This window comes from Muscardinus avellanarius, assembly GCF_963383645.1.
Source record: "Muscardinus avellanarius genome assembly, chromosome: 3".
Classification (NCBI taxonomy): domain Eukaryota; kingdom Metazoa; phylum Chordata; class Mammalia; order Rodentia; family Gliridae; genus Muscardinus; species Muscardinus avellanarius.
The window spans coordinates 40,715,817-40,738,488 of record NC_137788.1 but is presented as its reverse complement, the minus strand read 5'-3'; the positions used below and the strand labels follow the sequence as shown (position 1 = coordinate 40,738,488).

The window sequence follows — 22,672 nt, the reverse complement described above, 5'->3', positions numbered from 1 at the left end:
GCTCTCAGCCTTAGCCTCCTGTGCCGGGGAGCCAGGGACTGGTAGGGTGGAAGGGGACGGGGATGCCGAGGGGACTCCAACAATAAAAGCCATCCTCAGCCACAGGTGCTTCCTGGACCCATCTTTTTGTCTGACTGTTTTGAATTATCTCCCCAACAGCTGCGGCATCTCCAGGCAGCCTGGACCCTGGGAATCTGGGGTTGCCATGGGGGCTGGGAGAGGAGAGGCTGAGCCTGATGCCTCTTTTTCCTTCAAAGCAAGAGAAGCCCCTCACCCACTGTGCAGAGGGAGAGGAGCAGGAGGGCAGGCCGTGTGCAGTGCTGGGGACCACCTGCCCTTGCAAGCCGCCTGCTCAGAAGCAGCTCCTGAAACCACTTCCAACCTCCCCCTGGGGTCACACGTCCCCAAATGAAAGTCCACTGGGGCCACAGAGAGGAAAGAATAAAAGGGAACGAATAGAAGAGAGAGGATGTCCCCAGGCTGCGAGGTGTTGTGTGTACGCCTCTGTGCAGGACACAAGTTCCATGTGCCTGCCTGACACTTGAGTGTCTTCCCGACAGCCATGTGCTTTTGCTATTGGCCACCATCAGAACGAGGCGCGTTAGGTGCGAGGCACTGTGCTGAGCCCTCCCTTTATTTGCCCTGGCGACACCCCTCCGAAGCGGGTCACAGCATTACTCCGCTTGCAGCCAGCTGCTGCTCGAGACAATCAGTATCTTGCCCTCAGTCGTGCAGCCTATGAATCACAGGGCTGGACATGGACCACGTGTCTCTCTGCCTCCAGCTGGACCTCTAACAAGCTGACCCTGCCCTGCCTCTGCTGCGGTGGGTACAGTAGATGTATGGATGAAGGGATAAACTCAAGTAGCACAAGCAAGGTCAATAGTATTCACTACTGAGCTGTGAGGGCTGCTTATGCCGCCAGGCACTGTTCCTGAACACTTTGCCTGTGTTCGCCTATATCATCTTCGCGGTGTCCCTGTGAGGTCCAGACTATTACAGCCCCATTTCACAGAGCAGGAGACTGAGGCACGGAGAAGTTAGATAACTCACCCACAGTCCCTCAGTTGGAGTTGATGAGTGAGACCCTGGCCAACAGCAGATATGCCCCAAAGACCTGTCATGGCTCTCGTTCACTGCCTCCTAGGCTAGGAGCACGTCACCTGCTGGTCACTGATCAGCACCCTCCACCCCATGTTGTTTCACCTGCCTCTGCGTTATTCTCTTCAGCATTGGTGGCCATCTGATGTCCTGCTAAGTTTTACTCTGTCCTCTGCTTTGAAACATACGCTCTCAGAAGGTAGGGACGATGCACGTTATGGTCACTACTGGCATTTAGTTCCCAGAGCTGTGCCTGGTGCAGGTAGATACTCAATTCTTATTAGCTAAATAATAAACGCTTCCTCTTTCATAGCCAGTGATGGTTTTCCTGGGTTTCTCTTCACCTGGCCATACGCTCCTGTCGACACTGTTCCCACTGACTTGCAGAAGCACACGACACGCTCATGTGCTCTTCCTTTTCCAGCCCTGCTGTGGGGAGCCCAGAGCCCCCTCCTGAGGGGACCTCAGCCATCCCAGCCCCAGCAACCCCCGCTGCCGCCATCCCTGCAGCACCCTCAGCAACGCCCACTGCCCCCCCTGAGGAGGAGGAAGATCCGGCCCTGTCCCCACACCTCCTGCTCCCCGACAGCCTCAGCCAGCTGGAGGAGTTTGGACGGCAAAAGAAGTGGCACAAGAGACAGAACAAACACCAGCGGCCGCGGCAGTTCAATGACCTCTGGGTCCGCATCGAGGACAGGTGAGCAGGGAAGGCCGGGTCGCCCTTCACCTGGGCAAGCAGGGCAGGGGTACTGGGGCAGAAACTTCTGGGCCGGCTCTTCCCCACTCGCAAAGGATCCCCATGGTCATTGGGGGTGGGCGGGAGTTGAGCATATTCTTATCTGAGTTTGAAGTTTTAGTCTCAAACAAGAGCTAGCAGATAGAAGCATCCCCAGGTATAGATGACTGCCTTTTATACTTGGCCTCCAGAGCACCCCTGGTGTGCCAAGTGACTTCCAACTGTCCAGTGAGCTGGAGGCACAGCTAGGAGTGAACAGGACAGGCTGGCCTTGCCAGGGGGCATGGCCTCCATGTGTCTTGAAGGGTTAAGTGGTGACACTCTGGCAGGGAGGCTGTGGAGGGGACGCTGTTCTGGAAAGGAAGTGACAGAGGAACTGATGTCCTAATGCTGGGCTTTATGGGTAAACCCTGTATAAGGGGCAGGCCCAGAATTCTTCCTAGTATTCTGAGATCCCTCCTTCCCCCTCAACCTATGCCACCAAAGCTCCTGCTATCATCAAGATGCTGCCTGCCATCCTCTGCCTGCTGCCTCTAGGACAGGCTACCCGGAGTCTCCTGTATGGCAGGACTCTACATGCAGTGAACAGTCTCACTAGAGCCCCAGGAATGTCTCAGAGAAGGACTGTCAGTGAAGAGGTAAAGTCCTACCCACCACAGTGGCACAGCCCTGGACCTCAATCCATAGCGGTGGGCCTTTGGAATCCAAAGTCCCCATCCGGACCCTAAAGACATCATTCAGAACTTTTCTCAGCAACCTAGACAGAACCACCTTGGGTACTTGTTAAATAAACAAAGCCCAGTCCCCACCACAGACCTCATGAATCAGAGTCTGCAGGGCAGGGGCCTGGGAGCCCTCGAGCATGTGCACCTGGAGATTCTTCCCAGCAGCTTGGGGAAGTGATGGCCCGACTTTGCATTTGTGGATGATGACCCAAGACCCGGAGGGGGAAGGCCTGCCCAGGGCCACCCAGGGAATCAGGGCTGCCTCCTGCACTTTCCCCTGCATGGCCCCCCTGTAGCCAGGCTGCTGAGCTATTGACCAAAGGCTGACATAGTTAGCCCTCATCAGAAAGCAGATTGTGCACTCTTAGAGAGACTTTGAGAAAATAAGAATTGAGCCCCTAGCCATTGGGCATTCATTTCTAAGTGCCTGACTTGGATTATTGGAAAATGTACTTCTGCAGTACCCTCACTGGCCCTGCCTGCTTGAGATAGAAGCACCGCTGTAACTGTATTGGCTGTGACACATTTGGGTCAGACACTCAGCATGGGCCACCTCTTTCTAACCAGGAGTGAAGACAGAGACACCCTGCCTTTGCCTGTGAGCCTGCAGGCTGCCAGTGGGGCTGGGGAGAGAAGGAGTTGGCTGCCAATAAGAGCACCAATTAGGCTGGTCACAGAGCCCTGAACAACATGCCAGGGTGACCAGGAAACCTGCCAGAGGTGGGTGACAGGAGGCTAGGTTATCAGCTCTAGCAGTGTGTCCCTGGCCCCTAACCGCGTCTGAAAGGTAAATATAGGCAAATGGCTCCAAACAGTTTCCTTTTCACAACACGTGGTTCTGAAACAGAGCCCGGTTTCAGAAGAAGACAGCTTTTCTTTGGCAAGAGGAAGCCCCTTCTCCGTCCCAACAGGTAAATTGTGGTTGGCTCATTTTCCTCCATCTGGTTGGGCTGGAGAAGGAAGTTTCCACCAAAGTGTGGCCTGGTCTTTAAAAGTCCCGCTGTGTCTTGGGGAAGCAGGCCCTGAGCACCCCAACAATCCCAGGTGCAGGGTACAGATCCTGTTGCTCCTTGGGGATTCACTGCACCCTCGCAGGGTCTCCAAGGTTCCAATTTTCTAAGAGGAAGGACAGGAGCGCTTTCTGGGGATAATATGGAATCCAACTATAGCCCTTGTAACAAACTATTTTCCTTGTAGCTTTAATTCATTCAGTTTTCTCATTTTCTTCCTCCTAACTCCCACTTGGAGCCACCCCTCCTCTCTGTCACCTCTCCTGGCTCATTTTCTCCCTGCAATTCTTAGCAGGGTCTTCACGGTCCTTCTGGGTCCCCGCTTAGCAGGATATCCTGGGGTGCCCCCGCTTCTCCTTTTCTGCTTTCTCTGCTGCCCTTCCTCCAGGAGATACTGCTGGGCCTGACCTTGGTGGACTGTGCAGGCCCCAGCAGGCCAGGCCCAGTCCCTCCAACCCTTAGCATCTGAGTGCCTGCCAGGGGGCCTTTGTTGAGCTCGCACTTGTGCCAGACACTTACATCCCCCCTGCACCACATCCCAGCCCTTCAGAGAATCACAGAAGGCTGGTCTGTTTTACATGCAAGAAAACAGACGCAGCCAGATCAGGGAACTTGCCTAGGGACATGCAGAGAGCTGAAGAGTCAGAACCAGAACCTGGTCTAACCCACCTCCACGTAAGCATGTCCTTACCACTCTCACCTGGTGAGCTCTCCCTTCCTCCCGCAGCACCCTATCCTGAAACTGCTGCCCACACTGCAATTCCTAACCCATGTTTCTAAGTCAGGGAACAGTAGGCACTAGATCTCCGTTGGACTGCTCCTGGTCACCCAAGGCCTCTCCGAGGGTTTGTTGATTGCACACAAGACCACAAGGAGGAGGGAGGGAGCAGGCTGGGGATGTGGGCTGCAAGTGCCTGGCCGGCACACCACCTGGAGCGGGCTGGCCTCCCCTCGCCCCTCATTACCCAAGATGTAAACACAGTAGAGGAAGTTTAGAGAAGCAGCAGCCCGTGGCAGGATGATTTATGGGGATCCATGGAAAGGGCCAAGCGTGTGTCCGCAGATGGCTGCACCGCATTCTCCGGGATCCCCCTCCATGGAGAGCCAGAGGTGGGCAGGGGAGGGGTGTGTCCAGGGCGAGTTAGGGTGGAGGCTGTTCCCATGCAGTGCGGGGCTTGCAGCAGTCCTTCGGTGTCTCTCTTGTGCACTAGGCCCTTGGCAGGGGATCATGCAGCTCTTATTCTCCAGCTCCACAAGTCTCCAAGCACAGGCATGTGCTTGGGGAGGGCAGGGACTGCATAAATAAGGAGCAGAGTGGCTGGCCATTCTGTAGAGAAGACAGTACCTTAGCAGTGCTGGCACAACCCAGAGCAAGGCCACCCTGAGGCCGCCACGAGCACAGGGCACGGCCTTGGTGAGCACCAGCAGTCAGCTGTGGGGGTGCAGGCTGCACAGCTGCCAGGGCCCATTGCCCTCTGCACTTGTTTCCCCTGAGATTTAAGCAGAGAGCCAGAGCTGTGAGAGAAAAGAGGAGGCACGATGTCCAACGGGGCTGGGATGGTCAGAGCCTCCGTGTGAGGGCAGGACCCCATCCCAAAGAGGTGGAAGATACACCCATGAGAAATTTAGAAAATAAGCGAGATAATGCCTGCAGGATCCAAGCCAGCACCAGGCCAGCACCAGCGCTGGAGCAGCTGCTGCTAATGCTGTGACTTTCAGGCTCTCTGGCCTGGAACCCCACTTTCCCTCTCCAGGCAGGTGCTGCCTGAGGCCCTTCTGCATGGCTCAAAACCTTAAAGGAGCTGTTGGTGGGCACTATGGACTCCCCCGTGGTCTAACAGGGACACATTTGGCACATACTGGTTGTCCAGTCCTGTGCTTAGTGTTATGGGAGACAAGGACAGGTGGCTTGCCAGTGTGGTGTCACTGAAAGAGCCCTGGCAATTCTGTGTCCTCTCTGGGTGCTAGTTTCCCATCTCAGGGATAGACAGACCCTCCCAGCTCTGGTCTGCTAGGAAGCTAGTCAAAACTACACCAGACAGTCGGCTCATGGTCCTCGAGGCTGAGGGAAAGGTGAAGGTATCGCCACACAGAAGATGTGGACACAGGGTGTGAGGCTGGCAGGCCCAGATACCAGGGGGTGAAGCTGCAGGGGGCACCCTGACCACACTGGGTCTGTGTCTGACCTGCTGACCCAGACCCGAATCACAGACGCTCTCTCCCCCGGGCAGCAGGCTCCTGTCCCCCAGACTCTGCGTGCTCCAAGGCCGGCCTCCCCTGCATCTCCTTAAAGCTCTCTAAGGAGCCCCCAGGCACAACCCCTTGTAATGGCAAGAATATCCAGGGGGAGATGCCCAACGCCCTGGGCAGCTCCTGAGACTTCTCATGTGAAGCTTCTGCCCCGCGCCAAGGAGCCCTTTGCTGGGGTCTCGGGTACTGCCTGGCTTCCCGGGCTTCCTACCTTGGGCTTTGGCCTCAGGTCTCCCTTCTGGTTTTTACTGCTGGAAAACAGTTTCAAGTATCTGGTTCTGTGTTGCCTCTTCATTGTACAGATAGGGAAACTGAGGCCTGGAGGACTGCTCTTGCCCAAAGTCGCTCAGCGCAAGCCTCTGCCCTCCCCGCGGAGGGGTCCTGTGCTTCGGTGCAGACTCGCCCCTCGGTGCCAGCCGTCTGTGGAGCGTGGAACACTCTGAATGTTTGGTTTGGCCTGAAGGCGGCTTTGCCACGAGACGCTGGGAGGGGGTGGGGTCTGGACTGGGACTGAGCTTTGTGAGCAGAATGGGTCGGGGCATTTGGAGGGGCTCGTCCCCCCCGCCCCAGCCCCAGCTCATTTCCCTGGGACTCCTTCCAAGCAATAAAAACCCCACTCAGGCTCCAAGGGAGAGTTTTCATCTTTAGTTTTCAAAGTGTGAAAGAAAATGCCTTGGGCGCCTCGTGAGACAGAGTTTTCATAACTCCTACTTGGTCGGATGCTGATGGCGGGGGGCCGGCCTGGGCCCGGCGTGGCTGCCTCATGGGGTGCTCCAGCCTGCTCCCCTGAAGCCATCCATGCGGCCTCCCTGCCGCTCAGGCAGAAATGTGGGCAGCCGCTCAGAAGGAATTTTTATGGACTTTTTGTGTTGTGTGTGTATGTGTGTGTGTTTGGTTTTAGTTTTCCTTTGCATTAGAAAAGAAAGAGAGGAGAGGGGCTGAGGTAATGGGACCACAGGGCACAGGCACCAACACCCCAGGGAAGGAGGATCCATGAGCCTCCAGTCCAGGTGTGCCCCGCAGCATCCACCAAGGCCCTGCGAGGTCTCGGCAGGAAGCGGGCTTCACCCCATAGCACGTGGCTCAGCTGACGGCCTTGGCCAGCTCAGGCCAAGGAGAGAGCTGGACCCTGCGCATCCTCTCTCCCAAGAAACTTCATCTCCTTCAGCTCCGTTTCTTCATGATAAAGTGGGGATAGTAGTAAAATGACAGCACAGTGTCTGCCAGCACGTTGGAAGTGCTTGTAAACGAAACAGTGTCGACAGTAGAGATACGGACACAAGTATGTCACTAAAAACAGCCAACACCTTCTCATGCTTCCTGGCTCCCAGGCATTACTCATAAGACCAGACTTCAGGCATTAAAAACCCCTTCAAACCTGGGCGATGAGGTCAGTGAGACACAGAAGGTTCTGTGGGATCCCTAACTCTGCCAGGTGTTGAGGGAGGCTGGACAGCTCACCCCTCAAGGAAGAGGCAACAGGCAGGCCCTGGAAGGTGGGGGGGGGGGGGTCAATGGCAGCAAGATGGTGGGTGTGGCTGGAGGGGACGTGGTTGGGAACCTTGAAAGGCGCAGTCAGCCCAGAGGAGCCAGATCCTCACAGGTCACAGGAGACAAAGCACATAAAATTCTGTGAGCATTAGAAGCCCCTGGCCCAGCCTCATTCCAGAGGCACATTCCGTCCAGGAATGCTGCACCTGCGTCCTCTGGATGGGGTCAGGGTTTCCTTTCTCCTCGTAGCTCCTCTGAGACAGTACAAAGAGGATCGTGGTACATCACATCTGTAGACTCCAGGTTGGAAAGAAACCTGTGCAAGCTGCAGTGAGTGCTGGTGGAAAGGGGAGGGAGGACCCCTTTCTTTCCTGAACTCCGCCAAGCTGGGACATGGTGCCCAGAGGCCATTTGGATGCCCACTCCAAGCCAAGGTCCCAGCCTCTGTCTGCATCTTTGCTGGTGGCCATCCACCTGCCGGGGCCCTATGGGCAGGCTTGGCCATGGCTTGCGCCCAGCCCCTTTCTTTATTTCAGCACCTGTTCCTCATGATGTCCATAGATCTGTGTGATTTCCCATCTTGTGGCCTTCCTTTGTCGTGCCTCTGTTATTATCCCCTCTCTTCCCCCACCCCTGCCTTGCCCGCTGTCTCTCTTTACTCATTCATTTTCTATTTGTCTCTTTCCTGGTCCTGACCCCTGCCCCAGCTATACCTTCCCCTCCAACTTCCCAAAGCCCCCATGTGCTGGGCTCTGCCTGCCAAGTTCTCCTGCAGATTTCTTCTTGTTTCCCTCCCTCCTGCTCTGTCATGTAAGCTTTCTTGAGCCAAGAATCTTGCTGGCACCTCTGACACTGGATTCTGTCCTCTTAAGTTCATAAACAACAGTGGCACCTGTCAGTAATGCTCCGTGCACGCTGCAAAGCAAGTAGGCCCCGGGGGCTCCTGCCCCAGGGAAGCAGCGCCGCACTTTCCCTGGTAGCCTGGCCATCACATAGCCCCTCGAGCCCCAGTTCACTCACCTGCTGGAAGTGAAGAGCGCCATTCCGAGGCGCTGCTGTGAGGACTAGACGGTTCCTTTGTAAAGTGCAGGACTCGGGGAGGCTGGGTAAATGATCCTGATGATGAGCAAGGAGAAAATGGTGTTGGCGTTTGGTTTTCTCTCTTTCAGCATCTGGGGGTGGAGGCAGCAGGGGCAGGAGCATCTATGGGCAGGTGTGGAGGCTCAGAGCCCCGGCACCCAGAACATCTCCTCCCTAACATTCTAGTTCTTTCTGCCTGGGATCTATTCTTGTGATTGATGGTAGGTGGGCCCAGCCCGACCCAGGAGCCTGCAGAGCTCAGCAGGGCCCTGCGTCTGTCCTCTTTGTATGAGAAAGCAGATCTGACTTGGGCAGCCGCAAAGGTCTCCAGCCAGGATGGGGCTGCTGACGGCCACTCTGCTCTGTCTCTTCCCCTCCAGCACAACCGCCTCGCCACCTCCGCTGCCCCTCCAGCCCACCCCCAGCTCCGGGACTGCTAGGCCCCCCTTCTGGATGTCGGACCAGCTGCAACCACAGGAGCCACCAGGGCCCACCAGCGGCTCAGCCCCTGCCCTGGGCCTCTTCCCTGCTGTGGCCACCACCATGGTGGCCCCCTTCCTGCTGCACACCCTCCGGCCCTCCTGACCTCCACACCCTTGTGCAGAAACCAGAAAGCACGTGAGGGTCTGTGGCCACACCCTACCACCTCCAGGGGTGCCCGGCCCCTCGAGGGCAGTCCAGACGGACCTGTCTGTTAGAACACTAGAGCTTTATTGTACCCAAGTTACATCTTCTTTTTTGTAGAAGGTCTTAATTTCCCATAGTGCTATGGGGCTCTTTTGTAAAATATGTGTCCATATTAAAAGAGAAAAATGTATTTATTCTACCGATAAAACTATTTTTATGTGGCCTATGTTATGACCCCTGAATTAGCCCCAGTGTCAGCCTTGGGGGTGTGGGGGGTCAGCCTAAGTTGCTAAGACATCTGTGACCTCATGTGGAGCCTGGCTTTGGACTGGCTTGCTCCTGGATTGCGGGAGCCTCCTGGGTCAGGCTTCCAAGGGTGGGGCAGGAAGACAGGCTCAGCTTTTGTGAAGCTGGCTGTCCCCTTTGCCTGGATGCATCCCTGCCTATTGGGGAGATACATTAGGAAATTGAATGCTGCTATTGTGAAGCCCCGGCACCTGTGCCCTGGCCCTCCTGAGCTCCAGGGGAGGAGGGAGGTGCCCCCAGTCTCATGGCCCAGGCGTCACAGTGAGATCCAAAGAGCAAGGTGGGGCTGTGCCAGGCCATGAAGCAAGTGGGGGAGCTAGCACCCGACTCCAGGCCTCACTGCTCCCTGTCACGGACCCAGCTTTGAGTTAAAGAGGAGCTGTTGAAGTCAAGGCTAAGGGGAGGGAGTGGCCACATGGGCAGTTTTCAGGACAGGGCTCTGTTATGGTCCTAAACATGATAGTGAGAGCTGTCACTTGTCTAACACCTATGGCACGGCAGACACTGCATGCTTACTTCATTACCAATCCTCATGCCAGTGTGGAGAGGTGAGGATCCCCATTTCACCGATGAGGAAACTGAGTCCCCAAAAGAGGTAGAGGGACTTGCTCAAAGTCACCCAGCTCCATATCAGGGCAATACAGAGGGGACCGTGTCTTATGGCCTGTGTTCTGCCACGTTCTCTTTACCCAAGGACACTGAGGCAGATCTCATCCAAACTGAGACCTACGCGGGCTTCCTGTGCCAGCCAGAGAGAACTTTTGGCCAGTTGTTCTCATTGGTCCCTGTGACCAAAGGGTTCTGTGCTGTGTGCCCTGTGCCCCAACTTGCCAAATCTTGGAATCAGTGGCTTTCCTGAGAATCAGCAAATCAGCGTCTGGAGGGTGGGGGAAGCAGAAGGCAGAGCAGCCACCAGGTGCAGGCAGATGAGGCTCAGAGAGACTCACCTATCACCCAGCCCCTCGGCTCCCCAAGGTGGTGGCAGAGGAGACCGAGGACCCACGTGGGCTGACTCCTAGCCCTGAACCCTCAGCTGGACTGGAGTTCTAGATCCTGAGCACTGAAAAGAAAAATAAAAAATAAAAAAAAAACCTTCACTGGACAGATCACAGTAACAGTAAGAGTAATGTTGAGGCTCAGAAAAGGGACAGAGTTCCCAAGGTGGCACAGCTGGGCAGGCCTACCAACCCAGCCCGGTGCCCCCAACCTCACTGCGCCTGGGTTTCCCTGGAGGCCTGATGGTGCCTGATGGGCTCCAGTGCCCCTGTGCCCAGCCTGGCAGCTGTCTCCCTTCCGAAGCTGCAGAATTCTAGGCTGTTTGTTGGACAGTGAGAGGTCCCACAGGCATCCTGGCACGTAACTGAATTCTTTCCAGCTCAGCCCCAGTGGACGGGTTTGAGCCTGAGAGCTGGCAGAGGCCCGGATCTCTGCTTCAGAGGGTCCAACCAGACCCACGGGCACCACATTTTAAACTGAACTTGACCTCAGACAGGGCTGGAGTCATTTTATGCTTGGAAAACAAAATGTGACTTCCTACTTCTGAGGAGGAAGGGGCTTAGCTGACTTATAAAGCAGGCTCAGAAGTCGGACATCAAACAGATCGTGCAGAGCGCTATTGGGATGAGATAAGTGTAAAGGAATTAGAAACACACAGGCCAGATTCCCCCCTGTTTGGGGCAGAGTATGGCATGAGATGTATGGAGATCAAGCTTGAGGTTAATTAAAGATGAAGCATGTGGGGAAACAGTCCAGGCACCTGACTGTGTGCCCAGATCCGTGCCAGGAATGGGGCCCACAAGGTGAATTAATGCAGCATGCAAGGACCGAGCTCACTGCTCACGGGCCGAGCGTAGCCACCCTCCTCACTGTAAAGAGGGAACAGCAGCCCCAGCCTAGTTTTGCTGCCCCAGCCTCTGACTGAAAGCCAGTCCAGCCTGTGACTCTCAGATTCCTCCTCTGGGAAGATTGGGGGATTCCAAACTCTCCTTCAACCAAATATATTATATTGTCAGAAGAAAGATGGACAGCCCAGCACACTGGGCAGGCATGGGCCCAGGGAGACTCAGAGCCAACATGGGTCAGACAGTTGGAGTCAAAGTGCTCTGGTCTCTGAGGACCACCAGCCGGCCAGGCTGAGCAAACTCAACTTGCTGGCTGTTCACAGGGGACCCAAGGCACATAAACAAAAACTATATGGCTGAGGCCCTGGAAACCTCTCATCCTGTGCCAGAAAACCAATGCTCCACTAACTGCCACTGGAAGGTTCTGTGTGCCTAGTCTCGTAAAACGCCCCTGTTCCTTTGGAAGTATCATGTATATTTCTTTGGACTTCCATGACTGACCTCCAGGCAGGCAGGAGAGATGGAAGGGCTGAGAGCCCTCAGACTAAGTGGCCTGCCTACAGGCGGCAGCACGTTAGTGGAGACCCTTGTCTCCTCTCCCTAAGCTCAGAGAATGCCCAGGGGCTTCCTGGGGCAGAGCAGGTCACAGTGGCCATTTCTCCTTGTCATCTTCCAGTGGCAAGGAGTGTGTGCCGTCCACAATGGACATGTGGGAATCAGGCTGCCAGGCTGGTGTGGGGCCTCTGCAACCTTGAGGGCCAACGCTCCCAAGTCCACAGGGCAAGAAACTTTGTGCAAACTGTGAGCCCATCTGCCCTCACGCTGACAGCCCCAGCTTCCCTCATGCTGAGCGGTCATCCATGATCACGCTGAGCGGTCATCCGTGACTTGCTGGCTTCATTTAGACTTGAGCAATCCCAGAAGCTCAGGCCCGATATCACACCTGCCCAGCCTCCAGCAGCCCAGCACCATCATCACCACAGATCCCAAAGAGGAGGAAAAAGTCCTACTGGCAGGAAGGTTTATTTAGAATGCAATGAAGGAAAAGAGCTCTGCCCAGGAGCTTTGGCTTTGGTGGCAGAGAATAGAAATGGGACAACAAGAGGGTTTTAGTTACTGTGAGATAAGGACCAGAATGTTCACCAGAGAGGACACTCTAGACCCTCTGTACTCCTGCTGCCCCGGCTGGCCATGTCCATCCCTCCCACCCTCTGCCTGGACAGATAGAATTGTAGCTGTTGTTCTGGAAACTGCCTTCTCTTCCCTCTAAGGGGTTGTCCTGTGAGGATCAACTCAGATGGCATCTCCTCCAAGAAGCCCACTCAGATGCTTTCCCAGCATCTGTCACAAGATCGGCGTTTTGATCTTCTAATTGTGAATCTACTCCCATGTGAGACATGAGCAGCTTCCTGGCAAAGGTCATGTCAGCTCGTCTTTGTATGCTCATCTGGCACAAAGGTGGTACTTATTCGATGTGTAGAGGAGAAAGAGGAGAAGGAAGCTAGAGTGAGAGGAAGAGAGGGACGGAGTAGGAAAGAAGGAGAAAGACAGACTTAGCTCTGCCCGTGGGGCCACCCCCTCCCCAGTCTGACTGGCGAGGGTGTGCGGGGAATGTCTGCTGCCAGTGGAGGTGTCCAGTCTCCACTGGCTGGAGACGTGGAGGCAGGCTCAGGTCTTGGCAAGGGACTGGTGTAGATGGCATGGAGGTGCCTCCTGGCTCTGTACTGCTCAGGTTCTTTGAACACTGTTGCTTTTCCAAAAATTCATCTAGGCAGCCAAAAATATCACCCTGGCTGGCTGTCTAAACCCATAGGATTCAGAAATCAGTCCAGCCTCCCCCTCGGCCCCATTCTTGAGCTCCCCAGCCAGGGCTGCTGTGAGCGGGCAGGGTTACCTGCTGTCCTCGGGCAGGGGGCCTGTGGGAGGTGGAGTGGGCTAGCCTGGAACCCAGGCCTCCAACCCAACCCAGGGCTCCTTCTCTCCTTCCCCATGACCCTGGAGAAGAAAGAGAAGGTTCCTTTCCAGGAATATCAGCTTTCCACACCCTTTCTTCAAGCAGGGCTTTTCCGCTGCAGAGATTCTCCAGATGCACCTTGGCCTTGCTAGGTGACCTTGGGCAAGTCCCTGCCCTTCTCCAGGGCTCCATTTCCTCATCGGTCACATGGAGACCTCACTTCCTGGGGCCGGGAGAGGGATGCCAGGGACAATCTCGGGGCTCCTTGAAGGTGAAGTTCCACCCCTGCTCAGGCTCAGGGCTGGGCCTTCTTCCCAGGAAGGCAGCTGCCATGGATGGGAACAAGTGGTGGGCAGGAAAGGCGGCAGAGGAACAGACCCCTTTAGCCCATGCCCTGCTGCAGGGAAAGAGGGCTTTGAGTGGGATCCCAGTCTAACAGGCCTCCCGCGAGCTACCAGGGACAAACAGCTCTCAGATGTCTCCTTGGGTCCCTGGTCATGAGGTGGGCAGGGGACAGCTCTTGGCCAAAGGAAGCTGCAGTCCCAAGGAGGGGAGGCGAAAGCCCCCGGGGATCCTGAGCCTCAAAGACTGCCAGCCTCTCCACGTGGCCTCGGGCCACCCAGCTTCAGCCTCCTTGTATTGGGCAGGTAGTCGCAGTGTTCTTTAATCACCTCTTCCCTTGCCGCTGTGAATTGTCATGAAGAGTTCTTTTAAGAGTATAATAGAAGAAAAAGAAAGATGCTATTAATGTTATTTTGCCAAAAATATTTTTGTAGCATAATATATTAATAAAAGACATTATGAACATGAAGGCTTGGTGTTCTGTGTGCTGAAGGTCCTCCCCCACTCCTCCCCAGCACATTTGTGGGAATTGCCTTTGCTGCAGAGACCTGAGCCTATGGTGCTGAGGACCACAATAGCCAGCTCTCCTTCACCTGCCTGGGCAGGACTGAGACCGTGGTTTGAACAGGACCGTATGGCTGGAGAGGCTCGCGCCAAGGAGGTGCCAAGTCCTTGCTGGGCTGGAGGGAGCTACAGATGGATGTGTGTGGAGCAGCTGCCCGGGTGCACTAAATGTGTCTAGGACCTGCGGGGCCTCCCTTGCACTTGCTCCTCACTCACACAGCCCTGTGACAGCCCCTTAGCAGTTCTGCACACATCGCCCCATCTGATGGCTCCACCCTAGTCCAAGCCTCATACACCTGTGTCTCCTCCAGCCCAGTCTCTCCCCTGCAGCCGAAGTGAGTTCTACCAGCCACAAAAATGGCCAAGTCTTACCCTGCTCTGGAAATTCTTTCTCGTCTCCCCAGTGTTGTTGACAAAGGTCCCGCAAGGCACTCTAAGATCTGGCCTCTGTCGATGTCCCCACCATGAGAGTCACCTTTCACCAGCTCTTCTCCCAGAAGTCACACTCCAGAATTACTTCCAGTGCTTTCTAAATTTCTCCCGTCTTTCCCACTGCCTGCCTTAGCACATGCTATTCCCTCCTGCCACCAGCCTATCCTAGGCCCCGGCAGGCCCTGTGCGCCCGGCTCCGGCAGCACACGCTCCACGAACCCTCCTTACTCCCTGAGCTGAGACTGCCACCCCTGTCTGTCCCATGGCTCCTGTCCTTGCGGACTGGATTTGGCTGAGACCATCTGCATGTGCTTGCCCCTCCCTTGGCTCCAGGGCCAGGACAGAGGCTGGGCATCTCTGTATTGACAGCCCCAAGCAGAGTGGTTTATAGCTGCCATAAAGATGCTGTATACAGTGAACATTCATGGAAGAATGATAGAGGAAGTGAAGAAGAAAGGAGGGAAAGATTAAGCTAAGCTGTATCTTTTACATCCTATCATAGCATCCCACACCCTCAGGTGTTCACTAGCTGGGATCTCCACTCAGCGTGCCAAGCTTCAAGTTCCACCAGGAAGAGTCCCTAGAACTTGGGGGAGGAAAACAGGCCACTGAAAATTTTAGGGTGTTTCAGAAAACCTCTGTGTTTCAGAAACCCCAGAAGCCTACACCAGAGGGCATTCACTGGCCATGATTAGAGTTCTGGATTCCACTAAGAGCTCATTTCTAGGCAAGAGTATTAATAATAAAACTGGAAGCTAACATTTGTTCAGTATTTATTATGTATCAGACAATGTTCTAACATTTAATTCTAGAATCCTTTTATCTCACAGCTATTCCTTATCCCTGTCTTACAGATGGAAGTAATATCTAGGTACAGAGAGGTTAAGTGCCCTGACTATGATCACACAGCTTGTAAATGCGGGGTCAGGCTAGGAACCCAAGCAGTCAAGGCTCTGAGCTGATTCTCACTTTTATCCAACTATTCTTGGCTGCAGCCATGCGTGGGCTGCAGCCTAACAGGTGAACAAGAAAGGCACTGGCGCCCACATTTCGCAGGCCAGAGGGTGAGGTCAGGACCCAACGGAGGCCCAATGCCAAGAGCCGCACCCAGGTCCTGGGGGCTGCCCAGGACTTTATCCCACCCAGTGACTGGATAGAGCTTCAGAGAAGAAGCCCCGCCCCCTACTCCCCACCGCGCACAAAGGTTTTCAGAGGTGCATCGATGCTGAGGAGTCCTGTTGTGGCCGGGATCTGTGCCCTGCCCTCTATACCAGCTGCTCCCCCAGTGGAGGCTCCCATCATCCACCTGCCCGGGAGCTCAGTGGGAGAGTGACTGCTGACCTTCCTCGGGAGCCCTGGTCCTCATTTCAAGGACTGTGGCCCTGAACCAGGACCTGGGACACAATGGAGCAGGTGACTGAGGGACAAGGGACTCCTCTGAGCCCCTGTTGCAGCAAGTGGCAAGAGGGGGTGCCCCAGTGCCTGGAGGTCCTGCACCTCTGCTGAGGGATCCATACCCCAGCCCTGGGGCTCAGAGCTGGTGCATCCTGAACAGATAAGAGAGCCTTAGAATCAGAGGAGCCCATCTCAGCCATGAATCTCTAAAGGTGCCCCAGGCAGGAGGTCTCTCTTAAATAGCTACAAACTCAGCTGCCATAGGGGGGAGCTACGGAGAGGTGAGATTCAACTCAGTGAGGAGCTTCCCAGAACGCTCACCTGCTGTCCAAGGAAGTGGGAATTCTCCAACGTGGAAAGGTGGATGAATGGGGTCAGAAATTCTGCATGAAGAAGAAAGCCCCTCCCCAGGGTGGCTCGCTCGCTCTTTCTTTCTCTCATCTATCTATCATCTATCTATCTCCTGAGTCCTCACTACCTCTTCATCGCCCTGTGTCCTCTGAGGTTTCTCGCTCTCACCCTGAACATCTAGGATTCTGAGTCCCATCCCTTCAAAGGTGGTGTCAGAAAGTGCCCTGCATCAGATGGACTCCTAGGATGACCCACAGGCCCTAACTCCCAATCCTAGCTGGGCCTTGGTCTGCAGTGTGGCCTTGGGAAACCCCGCCTCTCTCCGGGCCTCAGACTCCTTATGTGTATCAAAGGAGATGGAGAGATTGTATTTGCTAACATTTAATTTAGGAAGAGCAACATCATTGTTTGGAAGGTTGCTTCCATTCGGGTTTGAGGTCAGAAGGAAACCCAGCTTCTCCCATCTCCAAACAGGTGCCAGAAAGATATTTCATAGGACCAGTAAGAGGAATTCTGTTATTTTTCTCCTGAAAAGGAAAGCAGGAAAAAGATGGAATCCAGAGACAGAAGGAAGAAAAATGTATCAGTCAGCTTTCTGTTACTATAACAGATACCTGAGATAAGTCAACTTACAAAGAGAAGGTTGATCTAGCTACAGTTTTGGAGGTTTTAGTCCATGTCTGATTGCTTTTGGCCTGTGATAAGACAGTATATGATGGTGGAAGTGTTCAGCAGAGCAGATCTGCTCTCAACGCTTGGAAGTGAAGAAAGAAGAGGAAGAAGCTCAGATCCCATGGTCCCCCTTGAGGGCACTGTGGTCGGAACACCTCCCAGCAGGTCCCCCCCTCTTAAGGTTTCCACCACCTCCCAATAGCACCATGCTAAGGACCAGGTCTTTAACACGTGAGCCTCTGGGAGACACAATCCAAACTATAGCAGGAAGCGAGCAGATGGAGAAACAGAAGGACGTGGAACAAATCTCTCTCCATGGAGAGAAAATCTGCAGTCATTTCCTCATCTGCCACCAGAATTCAACCCCATCTGCCTTCCAGTCTCCAGCAGGTCTCCATTGCTGGTAAAGATGTGGGACAGGGGTCCACAGAAGAAGCTGAATTACACATCCAGGTGGGCTTGGGGAGGCCGAGGCAGCAAGCTCATGACGGGGAGCTTGGGCCCTAACTGCAGAGTTGGGTGCCTACGACAACCATAATCAGGTGCCTCAGAATAGAAATACCCTGGCCATGGGTAGGTGAGAATTATAAACAGACCTGCCAGCCTGGGCGCACATGCCAAGAGAGAGACCAGAGCTCCAGGGCTCTATGAGCCCCGAAAGAAACCCTCCCACCTCACCATTCTCCTCCAGGGTTCCCACAGCAGGACAGAAACTGGGCTGGGCAGCCTGGTGCTGGCTCCAGCTGCCTCATTCAGCTGCTGCACTCAGGCCAGGCGAGCTGGGCAGACCACTGTTATGGCATTGTAAAATAAAATGATTTTCAGAAATTTTTCATAAAATCCCTTTTTATATCGGCCTGTTCTGAGCTTGCAAAAACAGTTCCTGTGTCCCCCCCCCATTTCTTTCTTCATTGCTTACACACACACACACACACACACACACACACACACACACACACGGATAAAATTTCCACTCTGAAGACCCAAGTGCCAGGCGGGGAGGGGGCTTTGGAGACTCACAGGCTTCCTGTACCTTCCTGGTATTCATTCACATTCTCTCCCAAGGGACCCTGAAGGAGGGGTTCAAGTAGGGGGTGATCAAGGGGTGGAGGAGCAGAATGCAGAGGGGAGAAGAGAAAGAGAAAGAAAAAAACACGGCAAGGTGGATGGAGAGGGAGGAGGGAGAGAGGACTAGGGACCAACAGAAAGACAGTTCTAGAGAAAGAGTGAGGGGGTAGCTGGAAGGGGCCTGAGTGAGGGAGAGAGAAAAACACAAATGAGAGAAAGTCAACAGAGAGCCCCGGACTGTCTGGAGTCGGACCACAGCAGGGGCTCGGCGGGAGCGAAGAAGCTTCACTTCAGATTCCTAGCACAGGACGGGCCAGAGATGAGGGCCTGGAGGCAGCTCCTGGTCGCCCAGGGAGGCCAGAAAACAGACCGCTTCCAGGACTGGCCAGGCTTCCCCAGTTCAGCAGGGCAGCCCCTCAACCTTCACCTCCCACCTGAAGGTCCCCCAAGCCCAGTCAGTGTCTGCGCCCGGCCATCATGGCCCTGGGGTGGCTCTCAACTCCCCTTTACCCTCGCTCAGCCTGGTTTCCCTCATCTCTACAGTGGGGATAGTAAAAAGCCTTCTGGCCTGGGTTGGGATGACGTTTTGATGAGATAGTGGATGTAAAAGCGCCCCTGCAGATGCCATTAGCCATTACTGCTGCCCCTGTGTGCAGCAGAGACCAGTACCCCTCAGAGGGCTGTCGAGGAAGGTGGAGGCAGGCGTGTCTCCTGAGCAGGACACCAAGCTCCGGGGACAGCCAACTAAGGGGATCCTCCACAGTGACTGCTTGGAGCAATCTCATTGTTCAGAGAAGGGGCCACCACGAGGTGAACTCACCCAAGGCCTCTCGGCGATTCCAGGTAGAAGCAGAGCCCTGGCTTCCTCCCGGGCCCCTCTTCTGGCCTCGGAGCTCTGCTTCTCCGAGCTACAGAGCACTAGGCCAGAGTCCCGTGGATCTCTTCTTCAAAACCCTCCCACTTCCCACGGTTGAGCCTGAAGAGTACCAAATTCGATGCTGAGAACGAGGTCCACGTAGATATGTTCAAAAGAATTCACGCATTCACAGGGAATCTTTCAGAGCTACCCCGTGTCATGGGCTGTGCTCCCAACTAGAAGAACACACACCCCTCCTCTCCCAGAGCCTGCAGCCTGGTGGGAGATGCAGACACCGAGTAGCAGTATTAAAAGATCTGATAGTTGCCATAAGGGCGGGGGGGCCTTTCTTCGAGGAATAAAATTAATACAGCATGTGGGCTTGCTCCTTTCCTCCCTTCCTCCCTCCTTCCTACAGTTGCCCAACCAATCTCTCCAACCATATGTTCTCCTATCCTCCCCCAAAAAACCATGATCCAGCCACACGGAACCACTCAAAGCTCCCAAACATACTTTCAACCTCCAACTCCATCTCTCAGTCCCCACTGTCCCCTCCACAGTGACTCGCTCACTCCCCCAATTCTCACCTGAAATTTGTCTTCCTAGTTTAATTTCAACATCCTTATTAGAGGCCTGCCCTGATCCCCCCTCTTCTGAAGTCCCAGGCTTTATATGCATCAAGTTTGAGACTATAGCTTTGGTATGACTTATTACTCTTAACATTTTTTTAAAATCCATCCATGTATGCAGAGCCATCCTTGAGCATCCCACTTGACCCTGAGCCTTAGTCTCTTCACCTGGGGCACACGGTAGGGATAACTTTCTTTGTAGAGTTGGAATGAGATTAGATGGGACAGCAGACCTGAAGTGCTTCCTATCTGGCAAGTCAACACCAGTGTAAGCTACCCTGGTTCTCGAAAGAGGCAAGAAGCTTGTGTCCTGAATCTCTCCAGTCCCTAGCCTTCAGCCAGGGACTCCAAACAGTTAAATGGAAGGTTATGGCCAAGTCAGGCCTGGAACAGGGTTCCAGTCCCACCTTTCTACCAGTTTTGTAAGTAATATCAGGCCAATGGTACTCCCTTGCTAAGATTCAGTTTCCTCATTGGAAAAAGGCAAGAATCAGAGCAGATGATCTCTAAAGACCCTTCTGGTTTTAACTGACTACAATTTCAGGATAATTCTTCACCTTCCAATCTCTGAAGCCATCTCCTCAAAAAAGATGGTTTGCAGCCGGGCACGGAGCTGGCACAGTGGCACATGCCTGTAATCTCAGTACTTGGGAGGCTGAGACGGAGGATCGCAGGTTCACCACAGTCAGCCTCAGCAACCTCATGAGGCCCTCTACAACTTAGCGAGACTCTGTCTCAAAATAAAAAATAAAATAGGGATGGGGGTACAGCTCAGAGGTAGAATGCCCCTGGGTTTAATCCCCAGCATCACAATAAAATAAAATAATGAAAATAAATAAAAAGATGGTTTACATTAAATGCTAAGGCCATCCAACCAGCTGCTGCTCTTAGCAACTGCCAGCCCAGCAGCTAGACTCTGTTAAAGGTGCTAATTCACTGCTCCAAGACATGGCAGGAAGCCCCCAGTGCACATTGGAGGGGCAGAGGCTCTGAGGTGTGCCTGGGGTAAGTGCTGCCCATGGTGCAGAGCGCAGGCTCAGGGCATATTTGGAACAGGAATGCAGGAACACGGGAGTGTGGGTATGGACAGGGTGGGTGAGAGGGAGCCACCAGGACTTTCAGCAGGTGGGCCACAGCCTCTGGTGATCTGTGAGTGACAAGAGAGAGGTAAAGGGTGCGTGAGAGGAAGCGTCTGGGCACCAGCAAAGCCTGATAGCTAGACAGTGGTCTCACGGGAAGGAGGGGGTCTGGAGCAGGACTTGGAGGTCCAGCTGGCTGTGGATCTGGGATCGGACCAATGGCTATTTTATTCCGAGGATGGAAAAGTCTCTCTCTGGGATGCTGAGGCTCCTAAGGAATGCAAAGGGTGGCAGCCAAGCCAGGGAATTCAGGAGGCCTGGAGGGCTGAGCCAGTTCTCCCAGCGGGCCCAGGCCTGCCTGCCAGAGCAAGGAAAAGAAACAAACACAAGCTGAACGGCACCAGAGCCCGGCCGGAGGACCCCGATCTCAACACTCATACTCAGCCTCCTGGGCTGCCCACTTGCAGGCGCCAAAGTTCAGACCAGTGTTAGAAGTTCTTCCTGGACCAACCGTTGCCACCCGCTCCCTGCCGGCACTCCAGGTCCCACTCCAGGTCCCAGGGACACAGGCCAGCCAGAAGAGGGGCTCTGCCTGCAGTAGTTTATGCTCTATGAAGCCGCTCCCTCCTTTCCCTGAAAAAGCTGCCCAGCCCGGCTGCTCTGGCTTCAATATCACACTTCCCTTTCAGCTTTTGAATTTCAAAGCAAACCTGAGGCTGACTACAAACAGATGGATGGGGTCATAAAAATCCCCAAGCAGGGAGCAAAGAGGCTCAGGGCTGTAAAAGAGAGGCTCCTTGGAAGAATGCGTCCTTGCACCCATGCTGGGCTTCTGCCTCTCTGGCCTCTGCTAGCTCTCTGCACCAAACTCCTTTTTCCTCTCCAAATTCAACAGGGCCTTCCAGGCTCAGCCCTGGCCCATATCTTTCAGAAAATTGTGACTTCCTCTCCCAGAGCATAACTTTCCCCACCCAGCCAGCCACCAGTCTCTCTCTCCTTGAAGTCACTATGGTATTAACTTTCTGTACCCTTCATGGCCATTGACCACATTTGTCTTGCTATTGTTGGCAAGTTTTTTACATGTCTTACTTCTTGAAATAGATTCTAGGCTTAAGATCAGAAAATGCCTTTCCTTTTTTGACTAAACCAGGGCTGGAAACCAAGTAGAGACCTAGTCAATGCTATAATGCTAACTAGATGCATTTAACACAACCATAGAGCCAGGTATGGTAATGCACACTTGTGATCCCAGCTACTTAGGAGGCTAAGGCAGGAAGATCACCCAAGCCCTTTTTTTTTTTTTTTGATTTTATTTTTTTTTAATTTATTTTATTGGTGCACTGTATTCATACATCACAGTGGGATACCAACCTCTGTAGACATACATGCACACATCGCCCAGTCAGCCCCCACCCGATCCCCACCCCGTTCCCTCCCCATCCCTCCTTCCCATGCTTGGCTTAGTGGTTGACATCTAGTATTATAGCAAATTATCCAAAATTAAAAATGATAATCTCACGTAACAGTTTCATTTGTCTGATACCAAGCTTTTGATGACTTAAAGATAACATTTCAATATTTCCTTTTACTTTCTTTCTTACCAGAGAATATTTTTTTCTATTTTTTTTTAGGTGAAACTATCATATATTTATATATTTATTTTTCAGAAAAAATCTATCCTAATATGGAATATGGACTCTAGGTACCCAAAACGATCTTGAAAAAGAACAAAGCTAGAAGATATATATTTTCTGATTTCAAACCATATAAAGCTACAATAATTGAAACAGTGTAGTACTATTCTAAAGGCAGATATATAAACCATTGGAGTTAAATAAAAGCCTAGAGCTAAATTCTTCCCTATATTGTCAAGTTATTTTTGACAAGGTTTCCACGAACATTTGGTGGTGGAAATAAAAATCTTTTAACTAAATATTGTTAAAAAATAATAATTACATGGAAAAGAATACAATTGGACCCTTACCTAATCCCATATACAAATATTAACTCAAAATAGATAATAGACCTAAATATAAATCTTAAGACTATAAACTTTTAGGAGAAAATCTGGGTCATAAAACCTCACAACATTGAAATTGGCAGTGATTTCTTGGTTATGATTTCAATGGCACAGGCAACAGAGGAGTATACAAACTCCCTAAA

General features: G+C 53.4%; 1 protein-coding gene across 1 annotated transcript in view; it reads left to right on the top strand.

Annotated features, from left to right (window-relative positions):
• The window catches only part of TRABD2B (TraB domain containing 2B), a gene marked incomplete at both ends in the record, with an annotated part of 208,692 nt that extends 199,714 nt beyond the window's left edge, over positions 1-8,978 (top strand). The window contains 2 exons of the mRNA XM_080692818.1: positions 1,526-1,798; positions 8,774-8,978. Coding sequence (XP_080548944.1) covers positions 1,526-1,798; positions 8,774-8,978 — 478 coding nt within the window. The remainder of the gene's footprint in view (positions 1-1,525; positions 1,799-8,773) is intronic.
• Between the last annotated feature and the right edge of the window lie 13,694 nt (positions 8,979-22,672).